The sequence below is a fragment of the Balaenoptera musculus genome, chromosome 8, assembly GCF_009873245.2.
Source record: "Balaenoptera musculus isolate JJ_BM4_2016_0621 chromosome 8, mBalMus1.pri.v3, whole genome shotgun sequence".
NCBI lineage: Eukaryota > Metazoa > Chordata > Mammalia > Artiodactyla > Balaenopteridae > Balaenoptera > Balaenoptera musculus.
In genome coordinates, this window is record NC_045792.1 from 45,318,112 (window position 1) to 45,337,732 (window position 19,621).

General features: G+C 35.0%; 1 protein-coding gene across 3 annotated transcripts in view; it reads right to left on the minus strand.

Annotated features, from left to right (window-relative positions):
• Window positions 1-5,445: 5,445 nt before the first annotated feature.
• Window positions 5,446-19,621, minus strand: part of HIKESHI (heat shock protein nuclear import factor hikeshi) — a 34,109-nt gene continuing 19,933 nt past the window's right edge. For 2 of the 3 annotated variants that reach the window (XM_036861929.1, XM_036861928.1), the window contains 3 exons: window positions 12,869-13,020; window positions 6,730-6,848; window positions 5,715-5,794 (listed from right to left, as the gene is read on the minus strand). In XM_036861929.1, coding sequence (XP_036717824.1) covers window positions 5,740-5,794; window positions 6,730-6,848; window positions 12,869-13,020 — 326 coding nt within the window. In that variant the 3' untranslated portion in view covers window positions 5,715-5,739. Of the gene's footprint in view, window positions 5,795-6,729; window positions 6,849-12,868; window positions 13,021-19,621 lie in introns of all 3 variants that reach the window. The other variant, XM_036861927.1, reaches the window with a different exon arrangement.

Genomic DNA, 19,621 nt, shown 5'->3' on the forward strand with positions numbered 1-19,621 from the left:
CACAATGTAAAAATATTCTAGTTTGTACAAGACTAGGTTTGTTTGGTTTTTTTTCCCCACGATTTAAAGTCTCTAAATTTCTTGTATAGGTTTTATGGGTTAACACTGTTTCCACAAATCATTTATTACTACAAAAAAACCAAAATTGTGCTTAACAAAATGGAATGGTTATAAGTGTCTTTTGAGAGGTTTTAAATTTGTGGAGTTCTTATGCTTCCATAAGACTGCCATAAGGACTTCCTATGTCAGCCTAATTTGTAATTTCCAGAACCTTAGTTATCTTTAAGAATATTAATGAACATCAATTTAATTGAAACATAATCTTGGATAAATAGACAATATAATTTTACTATACATGTGCTCTTATTTAATAACTGGAGTAACTCTTAGCTACCAGGTTCAAAAGGATATTCAGATGCCCTTATATTATGTTGGTATGCATATACATTTTGAAAGAATATAAAAGAATTTGTGTAGGTAAGGGGATGTCCATGCAGAGTAATAAACACTTTTTCTACCTAGATTAAAAAAAAATTTTTTTTGCCTTAAAACAAAAAGTGTCTGGTCGTGCTAGAATACAAGAGTACGTTTTGTAAAGACAAATTTAAGAGTATACAGAAAATGTAGAAGGTTTGAGGGGTGAACTTTGTCTGGGTTCATAATGAGCTACAAATAATAGGTTGGAAATGATTAAGAAATATGTTAAAACTGTTGACAAAGTTGGTTAAGTATGATGAATGTATTCACAAAGATAGGCTCATGAAACCATTACTAGATGTTGTTACATAGAAAATAAACAGAAAGAGTAAAACTATAATTTAGATTTTCTTTTTTTTTCTGGTAAAACAGCAAAGCTATCTCTGTGCTCAGCTGAGAGTTGTCTTCTCTCATTATTAAAGAATACCACTCTGAACATTTTGATATACTCAAATCATTTTTGAAAAAAGTTCCCCACTTTTGAAAATATTAAAGTTCCTAATAATCTCAGTCACATACTCTTTCATCTTTTATGCTTATGCATCAAAATTAACATAAGTAGACTATGTTTCAACAAATGGTATTGGGACAGCTGGATATCCACATGCAAAAGAATGAAGTGGAGCCCTACCTCACACCATTCACAAAAATTAACTCAAAATAAATCAAAGACCTAAATGTAAGAGCTAAAACTATACAACTCTTAAAAGAAAACATAGGAATAAACCTTTACAGATTGATAGAAAAAATCTTTTCTTAGATGACACCAAAAGCATCAGTGACAAAAGAAAAGAGATAAATTAGACTACACCAAAATTAAAAACTTTTATGCTGCAACTATTACTCTCATCAAGAAAATGAAGACAATTCACAGAATGGGAAAAATATTTGCAAAATCATATATCTGATAAGGGACTTGTATCCAGAATATATAATGAACTGTTAGAACTCAACAATAAAAAGACAAATAACCAAACAATGGCAAAGGATTTGAATAGACATTTTTCCAAAGAACATAAACAAATGGCCAATAAGCACACAAAAAGATACTCAATATCATTAGTTATTAGACAACTGCAAATCAAAACCAGGAGATTACCACTTCACACCCACTGGAATGGCTTCAATCAAAAGAAAAAAACTAGTGTTGACAAGGACGTGGAGCTATTGAAACCCTCATACACCACTCATGGGAAAGTAAAAGCTTTGAAAAATAGTTTAGCAATTCTTCAAAAAGTTAAACATAGTTACCATGTAACCCAGTAATTCCACTTTTAGGTATATACCCAAGAGAGATGAAAGCATATACCCACATAAGAACTGATACATGAATATTCATATGGGCATGACTCATAATAGCCAAAAACTGGAAATAACCCAAATGCCCACCAATTGATATATGGATAAAATGTGATATAATCATACAATGTAATATTATCAGCAATAAGAAGGAATGAAGCTCTGATACATGCTATAACATGGATGAATCCTGAAAAATTATGCTAAGTAAAGGAAGTGAGTCACTATACTATATGATTCCATTTATACAAAATACTCAGAAAAGGCAAATCCATGGAGACAGAAAGTAGATTCATAGTTGCTTAGAGCTGATGGGGGTTCTGGAGGCTGGGGATTAAATACTAATGGGTATGGAGTTTCTTTTGAGGGGATGAAAATGTTCTAAAATTAGATCATGATGGTTGCACAATCCTGTTACTAAAAAACACTGAATTGTATACTTCGAGTGAATTGGATGTTATGTGAAATATACCTTAAGATTTTTAAGCAGGCAAATGCTGAAAGCAGGCATATATAGAAAAGTTATGGAAATAGAAGATGTGGAAATAAAAAATTATTTGATCATTCTAATAAATCCATAAATCTAAAATCTAAAAATGAAAATGGCTTACAACTATTGACCTAAGAAGACAGCTATCCTCTCTTCGACAAAATTATTGGCTGTCAGTTTTCAATTAATTCTTCATGTATTGCATTTTGACAATACAAGAACCAAAACGTAATGATAAGGTAGAATCTATTAGATATGTATTTGAAATCTAGAATCAGCATTTACAAGATGGATATGTTCCCAGTTCATACATGATAACTCAAGTATAGTTAGTTAAACTCAGAAGACAATGCCCTTATCAGGTACAAATATCATGAAACTATGAAAATATGAAACACATGTTTAAGCTTGCTATTTTCTCATTATTTAAAATTCTAATAAAGTCCCTTACTATCCTTTTTTTTTGTTCAGTAAATTATTCAAAAAGTGACTTAGAAGCATTTTAAAAAGTGGATCCATTGGGCACAGATGGTAAATGGTGTTACTATTTTTCCCAGTATACTAAGTATAGATATTGACTGAGACAATTTCTTGGCTTTGGATATTTTTGACTCATGTTCATATCTTGTCTCCTCTGACCACTCTCTCTGATTTTGCCTTTCCCATATTGAGGCATAATAAAACTGTTAAGATGTCTTTTTTGCCTAAACTCTCTTGAGTTTCCTTCACTTTATGGAAAAAATGATAATAGGAAAAATTAAGTTTGTTTGGCATTCTCCAAATTTTAATAAATTCAAAACTATTCTAAAAGCCCTTTTTAAAAATCAAACTTAAAAGAAAAAGAAATTGACAAATCCAGAGTTCAGCCTTCCTAGGTTAAACTCTGTGCAAGTAAAATTTGTTAATAAAATGCTTCAATGTGTCTTTGTCCCTTCAAGCTGCTGTAACGAAATACCACAGACTCACATAATCAACCAAAATTTGTTTCTTACATTTCTGGAGGCTGGAAGCCCAAGATCAAGGTGTCAGCATGGTCAGCTGAGGGCCCTCTTCCAGGTCACAGAGGTCTCCATATATCCTCACATGGCAGAAGGGACAGACCTTTAGGAGGAAATTGGTCTCCTCAGGAGTTTAAAAGAATAGCTATTAAATCTTTTTTTTTTAATTTTTATTTATTTATTTATTTATTTATTTATGGCTGTGTTGGGTCTTCATTTCTGTGCGAGGGCTTTCTCTAGTTGTGGCAAGCGGGGGCCACTCTTCATCAAGGTGCACGGGCCTCTCACTATCGTGGTCTCTCTTGTTGCGGAGCACAGGCTCCAGACGCGCAGGCTCAGTAATTGTGGCTCACGAGCCCAGCTGCTCCGCGGCATGTGGGTTCTTCCCAGACCAGGGCTCGAACCCGTGTCCCCTGCATTGGCAGGCAGATTCTCAACCACTGCGCCACCAGGGAAGCCCGCTATTAAATGTTTTACGGTGAAATTTGACTCTGAACCTGCTAAATTCCACTGTAGAAGATTTAATGGTTGTTCCTTTAAACTCCTGAGACCAATTTCCTCCCAAAGGCTCCTTCTGATATTTGAACTTTCCTCACACCATTAGCCCCAGTCTTCATTATTGTAAAAATTGGAACTTTACTCCAAGTCAGCAAAATACTTCCGCTATAATCATTATAGCACTGTCAGCAGAACCAACGTCACCAAGTGAGGAACAAATGCTGGAGTTATTCTCACTGCACTGGTCATTTTCTCCAAGATTTTCCAGACGTCTATGAAGAAACTAAGCTCCACTGAGAATGTGCCCACCGCAAGGAAACAATTATTGGCTTACTCCTATTGTGATAAAATATAGATAAAAATCTATATTCCTGATATTATCTGTAACTCACCAGGAACTGCAACATCAACACCAGGCTTTTGCCCACCTCCTACACCCAAATCTACCTTGGGTGTATGGAATAATTAAGAGGCTTTCTGATATTTAAAGCCCTTTTCTCTCCAGTGTAGCATGTATCCTTTAGAAGGGTAACAAGAGACTTCCAAAAATGAAGCAGGTATTGGCTGCTCGGCAGAGCTCTCAGAAGTGATAACTGAATCTCTTTATGCATACTGTGCAAGACTACTACTCCAGCAGCAAGAATAATACAATTAGAAAAGTGGTCCAAATTTTGCCTCATCCTCTGCTGTGAAAGCCCAACAAACCAGTTTAAATACACTACCCAGGGGACTTCCCTGGTGGCGCAGTGGTTAAAAATCCGCCTGCCAATGCAGGGCACATGGGTTCGAGCCCTGGTCCGGGAAGATCTCACATGCCGCGGAGCAACTAAGCCCGTGCGCCACAACTTCTGAGCCTGTGCTCTAGAGCCCATGAGCCACAACTACTGAAGCCTGCACGCCTAGAGCTCGTGCTCTGCAACAAGAGAAGCCACCGCAATGAGAAGCCCATGCACCACAACTAGAGAAAGTCCGCACACGGCAACAAAGACCCAACGCAGCCATAATTAATTAATTAATTAATAATAAAAAAACACTACCCAGGACTGTCATGGACAATCACACTGTCTTTATATCCTCTTGGCAAGCCAAGGGACACTTTGTTTTTAGTTAATACTTCCTGTTGTATCTCTATAAAGATCACTGGACTGGTGAGATCCTGGTGGTTTCTGGTCAATGGGCATCACCAGTAAAAGTCAAAGGGTTCCCTTTGAATGAGACACAAAGGCTTTACCTTCATACAAAGAAGTAATGAATCCTATAGTCTATACACAAATGTGTAACATTACCAATATTAAACAAAACCTGATCAGTATTATGGCAATTTTGTTAATCAAAAACGTATGAATTTGCAGATATAAAAAGTGACCACCAGTCTGTTAATTGAAAACACTTTTTTTTTTTTGACTGCACCACGCAGCCTGTGGGATCTTAGTTCCCCAACCAGGGATAGAGCCCAGGCTACGGCAGTGAAAGCGCCTAGTCCTAACCACTGGACTGCCAGGGAATTCCTCTGAAAAAACTTTTAGTCTAAAGAAATACTAACTGAAAATAATTTCTCCATATGTAAAAATGTATATTTGATATATTTTTCCAAAAGTCCCCAAATTTTGATATAGTTGATTTTAAGTTAACTATTCTAGCAAACCACTGTAAATATAAATGAAAGATTATAAATGCAATGCATTTGGCACACTATTGTGACTATGTTTTATTTTTAAGTAAAAAATGAATCATAGCCAAACAAAATGTTTTGCCTCTGAATATTTTCAGCTTAAGGGAAAAAAGTCATTAATGATGAACATATTTTCCTTTTTCAATGTTTTTAATTTTTTATAAAGATTTTAATTAAGCTTCATAGTCACTAAGCAGTTTTTAAACTTAGGCATCATGATCCTTTTGACTTCATGCTTTCAAATAGAATGATTATCTTTAAAACATGACAAATTTCAGAATCCATTAAAAATTATTTTATTCAAATTATGTTTTCCAAAAGAGAGGGTTCTGTGCCAGTCGTCTTTGAAAGTTTTCATACCTACAAAAGAAAAACATATTTATAAGAAATTTAATTAGAATCTTTTATAATCTGACAAATGACTCATCAAAAAGCAAATAACTTTACATGTCATTTCTAAAATGCTAAGATTAAAAACTTAGAAAGTTAAAAGTTAATCTGGGAGTTTAATTATTAATTTATAAAAGACAGCAAGCATAGTGATTTAACTGGCTGTATCAGAAAGCACAAATCATAATAAATTTTATTAATTTTTTTATCTTCTGCAAATCTGAGAGCTAGAAGGGACCTAAGAAAAAATGAAATCTAACTCCTTCTCCCTCATTTCATAGATGAGAATAATTTGCTCAAGGTCACATAGCTACATTATTACAAAGCTCAAACCTAATACATTCTAGTACAATCCATGCTATACCATGCTACCACTTCTCAACAAACTCTCCTTATGTATCTCCCCAACACTGGGATATTCAAAGTGAAAAGAAATATCTATAAAACAGAAACATAGAAAAGCTGAAGAAATCGATTCATGTACAGGGTGCAGTATAAACCACTCTGATGTTTTATACATGTTTATTTTAGATCAAGACTTTCTACTTATGAAAAAAAAAGTTCATTGATATTTCAAGCCTCATATACAGTACTTACAATTCAAAATATAAAAAAAAGTACAGCCCTTAATTGTGGTCCCTAAAACATAAGCAATTTTATTTTCCTGTCTTTATAAAGCCAAAATGGCTACTATATAACAAAATATTATTTGGGGTAAAAATTATTCCTAATGTGAACTCTAAAGTGCATACTTTTTAATTGTATGCAAATGTTAATGTATGCTGATGTCCACAATAAAAGAATATGTTTAAATGTCAAAGAAGAAATACATTCACAAGCAAAAAATACACATTTTTTGTAGGTTACTAGAAGCCTTAATATGAGAGCTACAAAATGCCCCATACCATTTCAGAACCACATTTGCCGGAATGAACATGTCAGATGGACTTGGTGTCATCTGGGCCTGAGAGACAGCAAACGATGAAGCAAAATTGTAGAAGTTGTCTAACATCTTTTGTGTGAACTAAAAGTTAATAATAAATAGATTAATGGATTATACTAAATACTCCATTTAGACCTTAATATTTTTAATTAAAAATGTTGTCATATTAACTTGGTTTAAGGACTGTGAGTTCTGAGACAGTCTAATGCTGAACATTAAGGCAAGTCATAAAATGACATTATGCCACAAAATCATAACAATCTGCCTTTAGTACTTTCTTTATATCGCAAAGAATTTCTATGATTATCAAATATTTTTAAGTTTATAACATATTCATTTTGGGAAAAAAAAAGAAAAGATGTTTTTTCATTCAAAATATCTTCTTTTATCTCCACCTTTGGAGATACCCCTCTCCTCAAATACCACCCTCATCAAATCAACCTATTCTCTCATATAAAATAGTAACCATATCCAAGAAGTCTTTTTCTTACCAGAAAGATAAAAACTTAAGTATAAAAAAGGAACAACTGGTTACTTGCCATCAATTACAAAGAAGAGAAAGGTAACACTATTCCATTTCTATTTCCTGGTCTGTTTGTTCTCACTGACCCTCAAATGGGCAAATCCACTAACATCCTCCAAGACTCCTTCGTAGAAGCAAGAAGTAAACTGATTCACATTCCTTGAGAATCAAATGGGTTTAAGCACTAAACCCCAAAATTAATGAACTACTAACGATAATACTACCTTTTATTCACTCAAAAATAATCTTCCCAACGTCACTTTCTCCGAAACACAACACTAGCCATGAAGGTTCTTGCTGTCTCTTTTCTACACGGAAGAAACATCTTATTAGGGGTTTTGTTTGTTTAATAATATCGAGGTAGTTTAGTCCAAGAGACTCTACTGTTAAGGTACTTGAACCAATATCAGAGTTGAACCAATAAGATCACTAACTAAAAGATCAGTATCAGGAGAAAAAAAATCAACAGCAACCCTCCATACAAGCAAGAAACATTTTTAAATGTAACTTTAAGAAGATCCAATTCATGACAGAAACAAAGTCTGTAAGATACCTAGGGGAAATGCTAAGACAAGCTAATAGTTAAGACTTTTGTGGAAAATATTTTAAGACTGTCTTGAGAGATAAGAAAGAAAACAAATGAAAGGACTTATATACCCCATGTCGAGTGGAAAGATACAATATGTTCAAGGATGGGAATACTTAATGTGATAAAGGCACATTAAACCTATAAATCCAATGTTATTTTCAACTAAATTCCAACAAGATTTTTCATGGCACTTGACAAGCTGACACTAAAATTATTATGAAAAATACCTAAGCCTATTTTGATGACTAGGAGGAGGGACTTGGCCTTCCAGATATTAAGGTTTTTCCTGGCAAAGGGACAGGCAAATAAACTAACTGGAATAAAAGAGAGAGCCCAGAAACAAACCTAAGCATATGTAACACATGATATATAACAAAGATGCTATTATTCAGAATAAAAAAAAATGTGGACTAACTATTCATTTAATGGGACTAGAACAACTAGTTTTCCATAGGGGGGGAAAATGAGTTTAGATCCCTTCCCATACCACACACAAACACAATTCAAAAAGTAAAACGTTAAAAGCCTTAAGAACTATAAGAGAACATAACATCTTTACATATCAGCATAGGGAAGAATTTCTCAAATACAAAAAACCCACAAATCATAAAGGAAACAACTGATAAAACTTGTCTACAGAAAAATATATTATGTCTGTATGCAAAAGACACCATAAACAATACTAAAAGACAAGGTAGGAGAAAAAATTTACAACATATACAACAAAGGATTATTATCCAGAACACATAAAGGCCTTTCCCAAAAAGCTAAAATTAAAAAGTCTCAAAAATAACACAATAGAAAATTGGGGAAAATTATATAAACAGTCAATTCCTATAAAAGAAAATACAAATGCAGGCCAAAAATCTGAAAAGATGCGCAACTTCACCACCAGTCCAAAAAACAAACCAAAACAATAGTAATATTCTAATTTCACCTATCAAGTTTGGCAAAAATTTAAGGTCTGATAAATATTACTAAGAATGTATAAAAACATCTACCAATATGGAAATGGAAAAACAAACTGCGGCTCATTTGTACATATGACATATGACAATTAAAACAAACTAAATCGATTCCATGTGTCAACACAGATAAATCTTTAAAAATAATGCTGAGTGAACAACAGTAAGTTGTAGAAGTTCGTGCAGTATGATACAAACATTTATATCCATTTTAAAAACATATGAAAGGGTAAATAACAAGAAGGAAAAACAGAAGAACCAGAAAAAAAGAGATTCAACACAGAAGAGAAATAAAAGGAATTTCTGGAGTAATGGTGAAAGAAAACAATACCTTAACAACAGCTATGCAACAGACCCAGAGAATAATCAGTCCACAGTGGAACAAAAAAGAGAGTTCCAAGAGGAATGTTTCCAAGACAAATTTTAAGTTGCTATATTTAAATATATTGAATGGGAATTTACAATTGCCAGAGTTTGGGCATAAATTATTAGAAATGGAAATACAGAAATCAATGCAAAGGAAAAAAATGAGAAATTTATTAACCAGGATAAATGAAAAGTTATACAGAACAAGAAATATAATCATAGCACTACACCTGGCTCAGTTTTGAAAAACATTTACCAGGTCATAATACTGAAAACTTTGAATACTAACTTAATGAAAATCTATATTGGAAAGGTGGGGAGAAAAGATATCTGTGTATTTTGGAGAACAGAGGATTAAGAGAGCTAAATCATGTTATGCATTGGTAAGTCAATGGAAAATACCTATAACAAATAAATTAATAAAGATTAATCAAGTTTCTTCTGACACATGGAAATAAATACAAGAAGAAAGAGGGAAAAAATATGAGGGGGGAGGTTGAAAAGTGACTGCTGCTGAGAGGCAGAATAAAGCAGAATATAAAAGGTATAATAGAGGACAGTTGTTTTACATGTAAAACCATTTGACTTTCTAAACCATGTACTACTGATAAAAACTAAAGTGAAGTAAGAATAACTAAGAGCATAAATTAGAAACATGTTTAAACACACATACAAATAGTACTATACAAGTTTTGTGAATAAATATGAAAAAAATTTTTTAAGTACTGAAATACAGATAGGAAAGATATATAAAGTTAGAAGAGTAGCTACCTGGAGAGGAAAGGGAAGAAGAGAAGCAGAGAGCAGTGGGCTGTATCTGTAACACTTTATATAATTTTTTAATTAGTAGCAAATATAGCAAAATGTAACAGTTAAATCTAGGTGGAAGACACATGGAAGTCTTCAAATATACCCCACTATAAAGAGAGCTCTATAAGGACGGGTATTATTTTATTTTGTCTACCTATTTTTATCTGTTTGTTCTTAAAAAATGCCTCGCACACAATAGGTATACAATAAATATTTGTGGAATGCACTTTTCTATATATTAAAATATTTCATAGTAAAACGTTTAATAAAAAATATATATGCTTCATTAAAAAGCTCAAATAATTGATAATTATAGAGTAAAAAGTCTTCTTGCCCCTCCCCAGGGATAACATCACTTTGTCATGTATTTTCCAGACATTTTTCAAATACAATCTATATGGGACACTGTAAGTATTGTTTTACAACTTGCTTTTTTCAGCATGGTTTATTTTTTAAATTACTGACAAAATTTTTAAAACCCAGACTCTGCCATTCTTTATTTCTTTATTTATTTCTTTATTTATGGCTGTGTTGGGTCTTCGTTTCTGTGCAAGGGCTTTCTCTAGTTGTGGCAAGTGGGGGCCACTCCTCATCGCGGTGCGCGGGCCTCTCACCATTGCGGCCTCTCTTGTTGCGGAGCACAGGCTCCAGACGGGCAGGCTCAATAATTGCGGCTCATGGGCCCAGTTGCCCCACGGCATGTGGGATCTTCCCAGACCAGGGCTCGAACCCGTGTCCCCTGCATTGGCAGGCAGATTCTCAACCACTGCGCCACCAGGGAAGCCCCTGCCATTCTTTAATTTGGCCCATTCTCAAGAGATCATATGACAAGTCAGCGCTTAAATTCATGGCCACAATCCTCAAAAATGTGCTGCCCAGCAAGCCCAGAAGGTTTCCCTAGTCCATTCAACCTCCTCCTCTCCTAGAGGACTTGTTTAATAATCCTTTCGGTTTAGCTTTCCAATACTTCCTTTCCCCTCAATCTTAGCTGATGACCTTGCTTCCTATTTCACTGAGCAAAGAGAAGGAATCGAGAGAGAGAACTTGCACAACTGCTCATCAGCACATTTACCAACCTTCTGTGTCTGTCTGTGCCCATATATCCATTACTATAAACACTGTCCATTACCCTATCGAAAACCTCCCAATACGGTCTTATTTCCTACTCAAGGACACCACTTTCACAAGCCTCCCCACTCTCCTGCATCATCAATTTTTCTCTAATGTTTCATTCCTGGCAAACACGATATAGTATCTCTGATTGAAAACAGAAAGAAAAAAAAAATTCCTTGTCCCCATAGCCCCCTCAAGCAACCAGACCATTCATCTGCTGTCCTTTATGACAACACTCGTCAAGAGTCATCTATATTCACTGTTTCCATTTCCTCCTCTCCAATTCACTCAACCTCACTGCAAACTCCCTTTCCACCTCTATGAACTCTTGTCAAAATCTGTAATGACTTCTACCTTGCTGAATCCAATGGTTAATTCTTAGCTTTCATCTTACTTGACCCATCAGCAGTGAATACTATTGATCACTTCTTCCATCTTAAAATCCAGTCTTTGCTTGGCTTCCAAAACAGCACTTTTGGGGTCTCCTCCTACTTCAGGCTGCTCCTTTCCTTTTATTTCTCCTTATCTCTTAAGCATCTCAACTTTGAAATGGCCCCAAGCTCTGTCACTGGCCAATTTTTCTATTTACAGTTACTTCTCAGTGATCACATCCCCTTCCCAACTTTAAATACCACCTCTACACTGATGACTCCCAGATTTTTACTTCTCTTGAACTTTAAACTTGTCTTCTCCAGCTGGATATCTAACAGGCACCCCAAACATAGTACAATCAAAATTCAACTCCTGATTCCACTCCCAGACCATACTTGTTCTTTTCACAATATTCCTGTGTTCTTGTTCCTGGATCCAACACCCTTGGAGCCATAGTTGATGTCTCTATCTCAGACCTCACATGTGATCCACAACATGAAACACTATTGGCCCCATCTTCAAATTATCTCCAGAAATCAACTACTTTTCATCACCTCCATTTCTACTTCCCCATATTTCCTGGTTCAAGTCATTAAAATCTCTCACCTAGATTTTCACAAGAGCCTCCTAACTGATCTTCCTCCTTCCCTCTTTGCCTCACTACCGTTTCTCTCCAAAGATGCAAAAGTGATCCTTTAAAAATATAAGTTAGATCATATTACTCTCTTGCTCAAAACTCTCTTATGTTTTCTCTTCCAAACAGAATATAAGCCAAAATCTTTACAAAAGCCAATGAGGTCGCATATGATTTATCCTGCAGCCACCTCCCCCATAATCTCCAACCTCATCTCCCATCTCTCACCCTTGTTCACTCTACTCCAGACACGAAGTTTCACTTTATTCTTCAAACATAACAGGGCCTTTGTAATAGCTATAACTCTGCCTAGATCATTCTCCCATTCAGGCCTCTGCCAGACAGGTTAAAAGTCAACCCTTATGGAATTGTGTCACTTTAAGCTCCACGAGGACAAGGATCTTGCTTATCAGGTTTACAACTGTATACTCACAGCCTAGCATACTAATTGTGGGAGGAAAAGAGGAAAAGCTAATATTTAAACCCATTTAAAAAAATCACTTTGAGCTATTTTATCACTATAAAAACTTAAGTCTCATCAAAGCATTTATAAATTTTAAAATACCTATAGAGAGGGAGACAAACTGAAAATATTCATGGAAGCCAATAACTTATGTCATATGTGTTTACCTTCATTTTTACATGAATTCTACCACCAGGCTAATTTCTGAAGTACAGAATGTGATTTTTAAATTATTTTAGAAAATAATGAAATGTACATTCCATTACCTGAGTAAATGAGTCAACTGAAGACACAGCAGCATTACCTACAGGAGTCTGCTGAGCCAGACTGTCCAATAATTCCACTGAAATTCCAATCTGAGCAACAGATGGAGTTCGGACAATATTCATGGCTCCAAAAGGGTGCTGGCTTCCTTCTCCTGAAAAAAATTAACATGTGCCACATATTTTAAATTTAACTTGTATACACACAAATTCCTTTATAAAGATGTGAAGAACCTCTGATCTATATGCACTAAAAAGTTCTGTTACATGAAAGTTTGTCTCTTCTCAGATAAATGTAAAAGAATGCCTAGCTTTTACCATATTAACAAATAATTAAGAAAACCGAAATTTTCCCCACCGGAAACACAGCTGTTACTTTTCTAAAACTTACAAAATTATTGCAGCTAGAAATGGAAATTAAGAGAATAAGAGAAAAATAAATAAATGAGCATTAATTAGATAAAAGATTCTCAATGCTAACTCTGAGGGAAGGATATTTTTAAAGATTTTTAGAATTAGTTTTAATATTTTCTGATTATTCCACTAAAGAAAGAGCTTTCATTGCCAATAATACTGATAACGACATGGCATATTTTATTAAATGTCATAAATCACCCCACTCAACACCTGATGATCTGTTATCAAATAGGCAATAAAGAAATTTGCAGCTTATTCAGAAAATAGTAATTTTTACCTTTACAATATATTTATTTACAAGTAAAATATATAATACATCATAAATATATAAAATATATCAAATGTATATTTGATATATCTGAGCCTCTAAGTGTCAGCTAACTTATACATGAAAAAATAGACCAGTTTTATTAATCCACATAAGACATAATCAGAAGTTAGTCTAATGAAAGAAAAAAAAATCATACAATGAATAGATTTTTGGTTTACCTGCTCTTTTTATATGACTATAAAATGTCTAAACAAATACTACAGAACAAAACTCTAGGACAACACACATTCCTAATAACTAGAACACTTACTGCAAGTATCAAAACTCATTAAATTTTCAAGCATATGAATACAAACATAACTGTATTTTTCTGTGCTTTAAAAATACACACACTTCACTAAACATGACTGGTTTAAGATATTTTTGGTATTTTGAAATTATTTGTTTTACTTAATTTCCACATATTTGTGAATTTTCCAGGTTTACTTCTGTTACTTCTAATTTCTATCAATGTGGTCGGAGAACATACTTTGCATGATTTCAATCTTTTAAAATATGCTAAGACTTGTTTTGTGGCCTAACATACAGCTATTCAAGGAAATGTTCCATAGGCACTTGAGTAGAATGTATATTCTGCTTTTGTTGCATAGAATGTTCTATATAAGTTTATTAGGTCTAGTTGGTTTATAGTGTTTTTCAAGTCTTCTGTTTCCTTGATGATCCTCTGTCTAGTTGTTCTATCCATATTGAAAGTAAGGTATTGAAGTTTCCAACTATTATTGTTGAACTGATTATTTCTCCTTTCAACTCTGTCTATTTCTGCTTCATGAGGCTCTATTAGGTACACAAAAGTTTGTAATTGTATCTTTTTGATAGAGTGACCCTTTGGTTTCAGTCTGCATAATTTTTTTTCATCCTTTACTTTCAACCAATTTATATCTTTGAATCAATAGCTGTATCATGTTTTTTAATCCCTCTGCAAATCTCTACCTTTTAATTGAAGGGCTGAATTTCATGTTAAATAGATACTTGCCAGTGTATCATTTTAATTCCCTTATCATTTCCTTTACTATATATATTTTTTTATTATATTCTTTAAATGGTTGCACTGGGGACTACAATTAACATCTTAACATAGAACAACTCTAGTTTGGATTAATACCAATTTAATTTCAACAGTATACAAAAACTTTGCTCCTATGTAACTGCTTCTCTCCCTTATGTTGTTATTGTCACTAATTACATCTTTATACCTAGTATGCCCATAAGCAGACTTAAGAGTTTTTGTTTTATGCCACTGTCTTTTATATCAGATAGGAAAAAAAGCAAAGTTACAATGTATGTATTAAGACTTTTATAATTACCCGTATAGTTACCTTTAGCTGTGTTCTTTTTTACTTAACATGAATTTGAATTACTATCCCAGGTCCTCTCATTTCAGCCTGAAGGACTCCCTTTAGCATTTCCTACAGGGTAAGTCCTCTAGCCACTATTCCAATTTCTGTTTATCTGGGAACGTCTTCATTTCTCCAATTCTGATGGCTAGATAACTCTTGATTGACCTTTTTTCTTTCAGTACTTTAAACATGTCATCCCACTGCCTCTGGACTAAATGTTTCTGACGAGAAACCAGCCATAATCTAGTAAGGACCCTTGCATGTGATGAGCTGCTTCCCCTGCCACTTTCAAGATGCTCTGTCTTGGGCAGTTTATCATGTCTTGGAGTGAAGTTTATCCTACTTGAGTTTGCTGAGCTGTTTAAGTGTGTAGATTAATGTTTTTCATCAAATTTAGAGTGTTAGGGCAATTATTTCTTCAAATATTCTTTCTACCCCTTCTCTCCTCTTCTTCTGTGACTCCCATTATGCATATGTTGGCATGCCTGATGGTGTCTCACAGGTCTCTAAGGCTCTGTTCATTTTTCATTCTTTTTTCTTTCTGCTCTTCAAATTAGATATTTTACCTATCTTCAAATTCACTGATTCTTTCTTGCACCTACTCAAATCTGCTTCTGAAACCCTCTAGTCAAATTTTCATTTCAGTTACTGTACTTTTCCACTCCATAACTTATTTCCTTTAAAAATTTTTTCTATTGGTATCTTCTATTTGATGATACATCATTCTCCTGATTTCCTTTAGCTCTTCAAGAATATTTGAGACAGCTTCCTTAAAAGTCTTTGACTATTAAGTCCAATGTCTATACTTCCTAGGAACAGTTTCTATTCATTTCTTCTGTGAAAGGGCCTTGTTTCTTGCATGCTTCATAGCATTTTGTTGAAAACTGGATATTGAATAATGTGATAACTCCAGCAATCAGATGTTTCACCTCTCCTTAGGGTTTATTGCTACTGTTTGTTGTGGCTGTTTCCTTGTTTAATGATTTTTCCGAACTAATACTATAATGTCTGTATTTTTTGTCATTTGTGACCACTGAAGTCTCTGTTCTATTAGGTTAGTGGTTAGCTAGTGAATGGAGATTTCCTTAGAAGCCTGGAACCAAAAAATTCTCCCAGTGTTTGCAGGTGGGCTTTGTGTGTTGAGACATGCCTTCAATGCTCACGTCTTCGGGCTTCCCTTGTGGTGCAGTGGTTAAGAATCCGCCTGCCAGTGCAGCGGACACAGGTTCGAGCCCTGGTCTGGGAAGATCCCGCATGCCGTGGAGCAACTAAGCCCGTGCGCCACAACTACTGAAGGCTGCGCGCCTAGAGCCTGTGCTCTGCAACAAGAGAAGCCACTGCAATGAGAAGCCCGCGCACCACTACAAGGAGTAGCCCCCACTCGCCACAACTAGAGAAAGCCCCTGCGCAGCAACAAAGACCCAACGCAGCCATAAATAAATAAATAAATAAATAAATTTATTTATTTAAAAAAATACTCATGCCTTCAAGGTCAGCCAGCAGGAAGAGCTTAGGACCGTCTTAGGTCTTTCCCAAGCATGTGCACAGCCCTGGACACCCATGTGGTCTTTTAGATTCCCAGGAATCCCCAGGAGAATTTCAAAACCCTTGTTCCCCAAAGTATCTTATTCCCAGCCTTTCCTTCCAAGCTTTTTGGTTAGTCTGTTATTTGCCCCAACCGTTGTCACTGCCTCAGGCAGCAGTGACTAATACATATACCTGTAAACATTTTTGACAAACATGCAGAAAGTCATTTTAGCAGTGGAAGAATTCCAAGTTAAAAGAGATAAAGGCGAGCCTTTTAAATCAGTCTTCCAGGGAACCACAGAACAAAACAAGTTAATTACAATTAATTGTGAATAAGGTCCATTCTGCTCCCTCTGGTATCAGTACCAGTACCAAGAACATGGTCTGTTATTTTCAAGGCTACCACTGAGCTGAGGAACAAGGGTTGGGATCAGGGTAGATTAACTGCCACAAAGTTCACTGTTCTTACAGAGGTTTAGTGTTTTATCTTGATTAAATGTCCCTGTGGTTTCGACAAGCCTTTGGTTAGTTTCCAGAGTCCTGAAAAAGTTGATTCTGAGAATTTTTGCCAGTTTTTGTTGTTGTTGTTTTTATGGAGGGATGAACTTTTGGAGTTCCTTATTCCATCATTTTAATTGTTTTAAGCCTAGAATTATGCTAAGTCCAGAAAACGTACTGCTATTTGCCTGTATAACAGGCTCCAACGATCTCAGTCAAGGAAAGTAGTTCAATGCAACCTACTACTGCCTTAGTTATAACTACCCAGAGAGTGATCGGCCCAAGCAGAAAGCCCTGTCATCTCTAACCTCCATCCTTTATCACACACAAGCTCTTGGCAAATGAGTGAAGCCCTAAGGAAAACTCTCTAAGATCTGTTGTAAAAATTGGGGCTAAGGAAATATTCTGACTCTTTTATTTTAAAGCTCTCTGGGACTAAGACAACTTAAGATGGGAAAAACAAAAAAACCCTCAGTCTTCAGTAATCTTTAATCTATATTTTCAAAGAAATCTACTGTGCAGTTAAACCATTCCTTTAGTCAATCTTATTCTCAAAACGGGCTTGACACAGTAATTGATACCCTCCAAGTACAAAGGTTCTTGTTTGCAAACCATAAAATATTGGAAAGAAACATTGGAACATAATGTACAAACTTACAGTGAGTGTTTAATTTTGGATATGAATTCCTGACAGCCAAAGTAAAAAGAAAAACATGATCAGTTACACTGAGTCTTATAACCAAAAAATTAAAAAACAAAAACAGCAGGGAAAGTAAAACATCTGACCTGGTCTTTAAAAAAAAAACATACATTACAGAAAGTTCTCAGTAACATTCCAATAGTAAAAGCAGCAGCAAATCTTTTAAGGTTGTTTCTCAAAGTATCCCTCTTCACTAGCCTAACACAAGGCACAACTCAGAGGAGAAAATCCTATAGGAAACTAGTGCTTTACTGTCAGTATACACGGAAAAGCAGTCATCATCATTTACTATCTGGGTGTGACTCTTTTTAAAACTATATACACTTCATTTCACAAAAAATGTTCAGAAGAATAAAGAGATATTAAAAAACCTTATTAGAATTTTAATAAGTACTAAAGTACAGCAAACTCAAACATCCATTCCAGATTTCCCACATTTGCCTGGCTTTTAAGTTATAAGTAGCCAAAATGGGCCATGTTCTCTGAATACAACTGTTCCTCAAGTGTCACTAATAAATGTAGAACATATCCATTTTATAAATCTGACTCCTGATTTTAAACACATCTCTAATAGATTAGAGCTTATCATCACTTCTGGTCTTTCTTCTGGCAATTGCATTGTCAAAGTGTAATACTTGAAACCTTGAAATTTTGAAACTTTTAATGGCTCATAATTTATTGAAGAAAGAATGGCCATCTTCTTTGATCTGTAATTTGCAAAACATTGTCATTTTTAGACTTATAAACATTATTTAGAATCAATCCAATTGGTTTCATTCATTTCTACATTATCTTCTCATCACCTTTGTATACACACCCACATTCAGCAATGTCCACTTACAAACTGTATCCAATCAAATTTGGAGCCCAAACGTAAGAGATGAAAGAATACCAGCACACATCCTTTTACCACATGTCCAAGATTTTGTCACGAAATACTATGTGATTAATTCCTCCTTGCTGAATGACTAAATGGATAAGAATACCATATTTTCTTTTGGTCCTTAGAAATATACTGTTCAATCATCCATTTTTTTATTTGAGAAAATTCACCTAAGAGACCATAATCTGAAGATTCAATCTTGAGATTTTGCTTATATGATCAACTTCACCACCATCATGAGTTTAGAATGCTGCTATTTGCCTCATTGTATTCATTTTCTTTTTTTTAAAATAAATTTATTTATTTATTTATTAAAGGCTGCGTTGGGTCTTCGTTGCTGCGCACGGGCTTTCTCTAGTTGCGGCGAGTGGGTACTACTCTTCGTTGTGGTGTGCAGGTTTCTCACTGCGGTGGCTTCTCTTGTTGCAGAGCATGGGCTTTAGGCATGTGGGCTTCAGTACTTGTGGCACACGGGCTCAGTAGTTGTGGCTCGCGGGCTCTAGAGCACAGGTTCAGTAGTTGTGGCTCATGGGCTTAGCTGCTCCGTGGCATGTGGGATCTTCCCAGACCAGGGCTCCAACCCGTGTCCCCTGAATTGGCAGGCAGATTCTTAACCACTGCGCCACCAGGGAAGTCCCTGTATTCATTTTCTGATTCACACAAAATTGTGAAACTTGTTCCCCTATCAATTTTCTTCTCTTTGCCATCATGAACAAAATATGAAAAATTATTAATTCCTAATTCTGTCCAATAAAAGCAAAAAGCAGACAGTGAAGATGGTGTCTCCAGTCTCCTTTTACACTTCTTAAAACATGACATAATCCTTTGGACAATGCAATATGAAAACCGTAGGATAAGGCAATAGCAAACTAAGGTGCACATGCTAAATCTGGCCCATAACCTATTTTTGTATGACCTAGGATAGGTCATACAATAGTTTTTACATTTTTAAAGGGTTGTTTAAAGAAGAGTATGTCACAGAGACCATATGTAGTACACAAAGCCTAGAATATTTACTATCTTAAGCTTTACAAAAATGTTTGCCAACCTCTGCTTCAAGTAA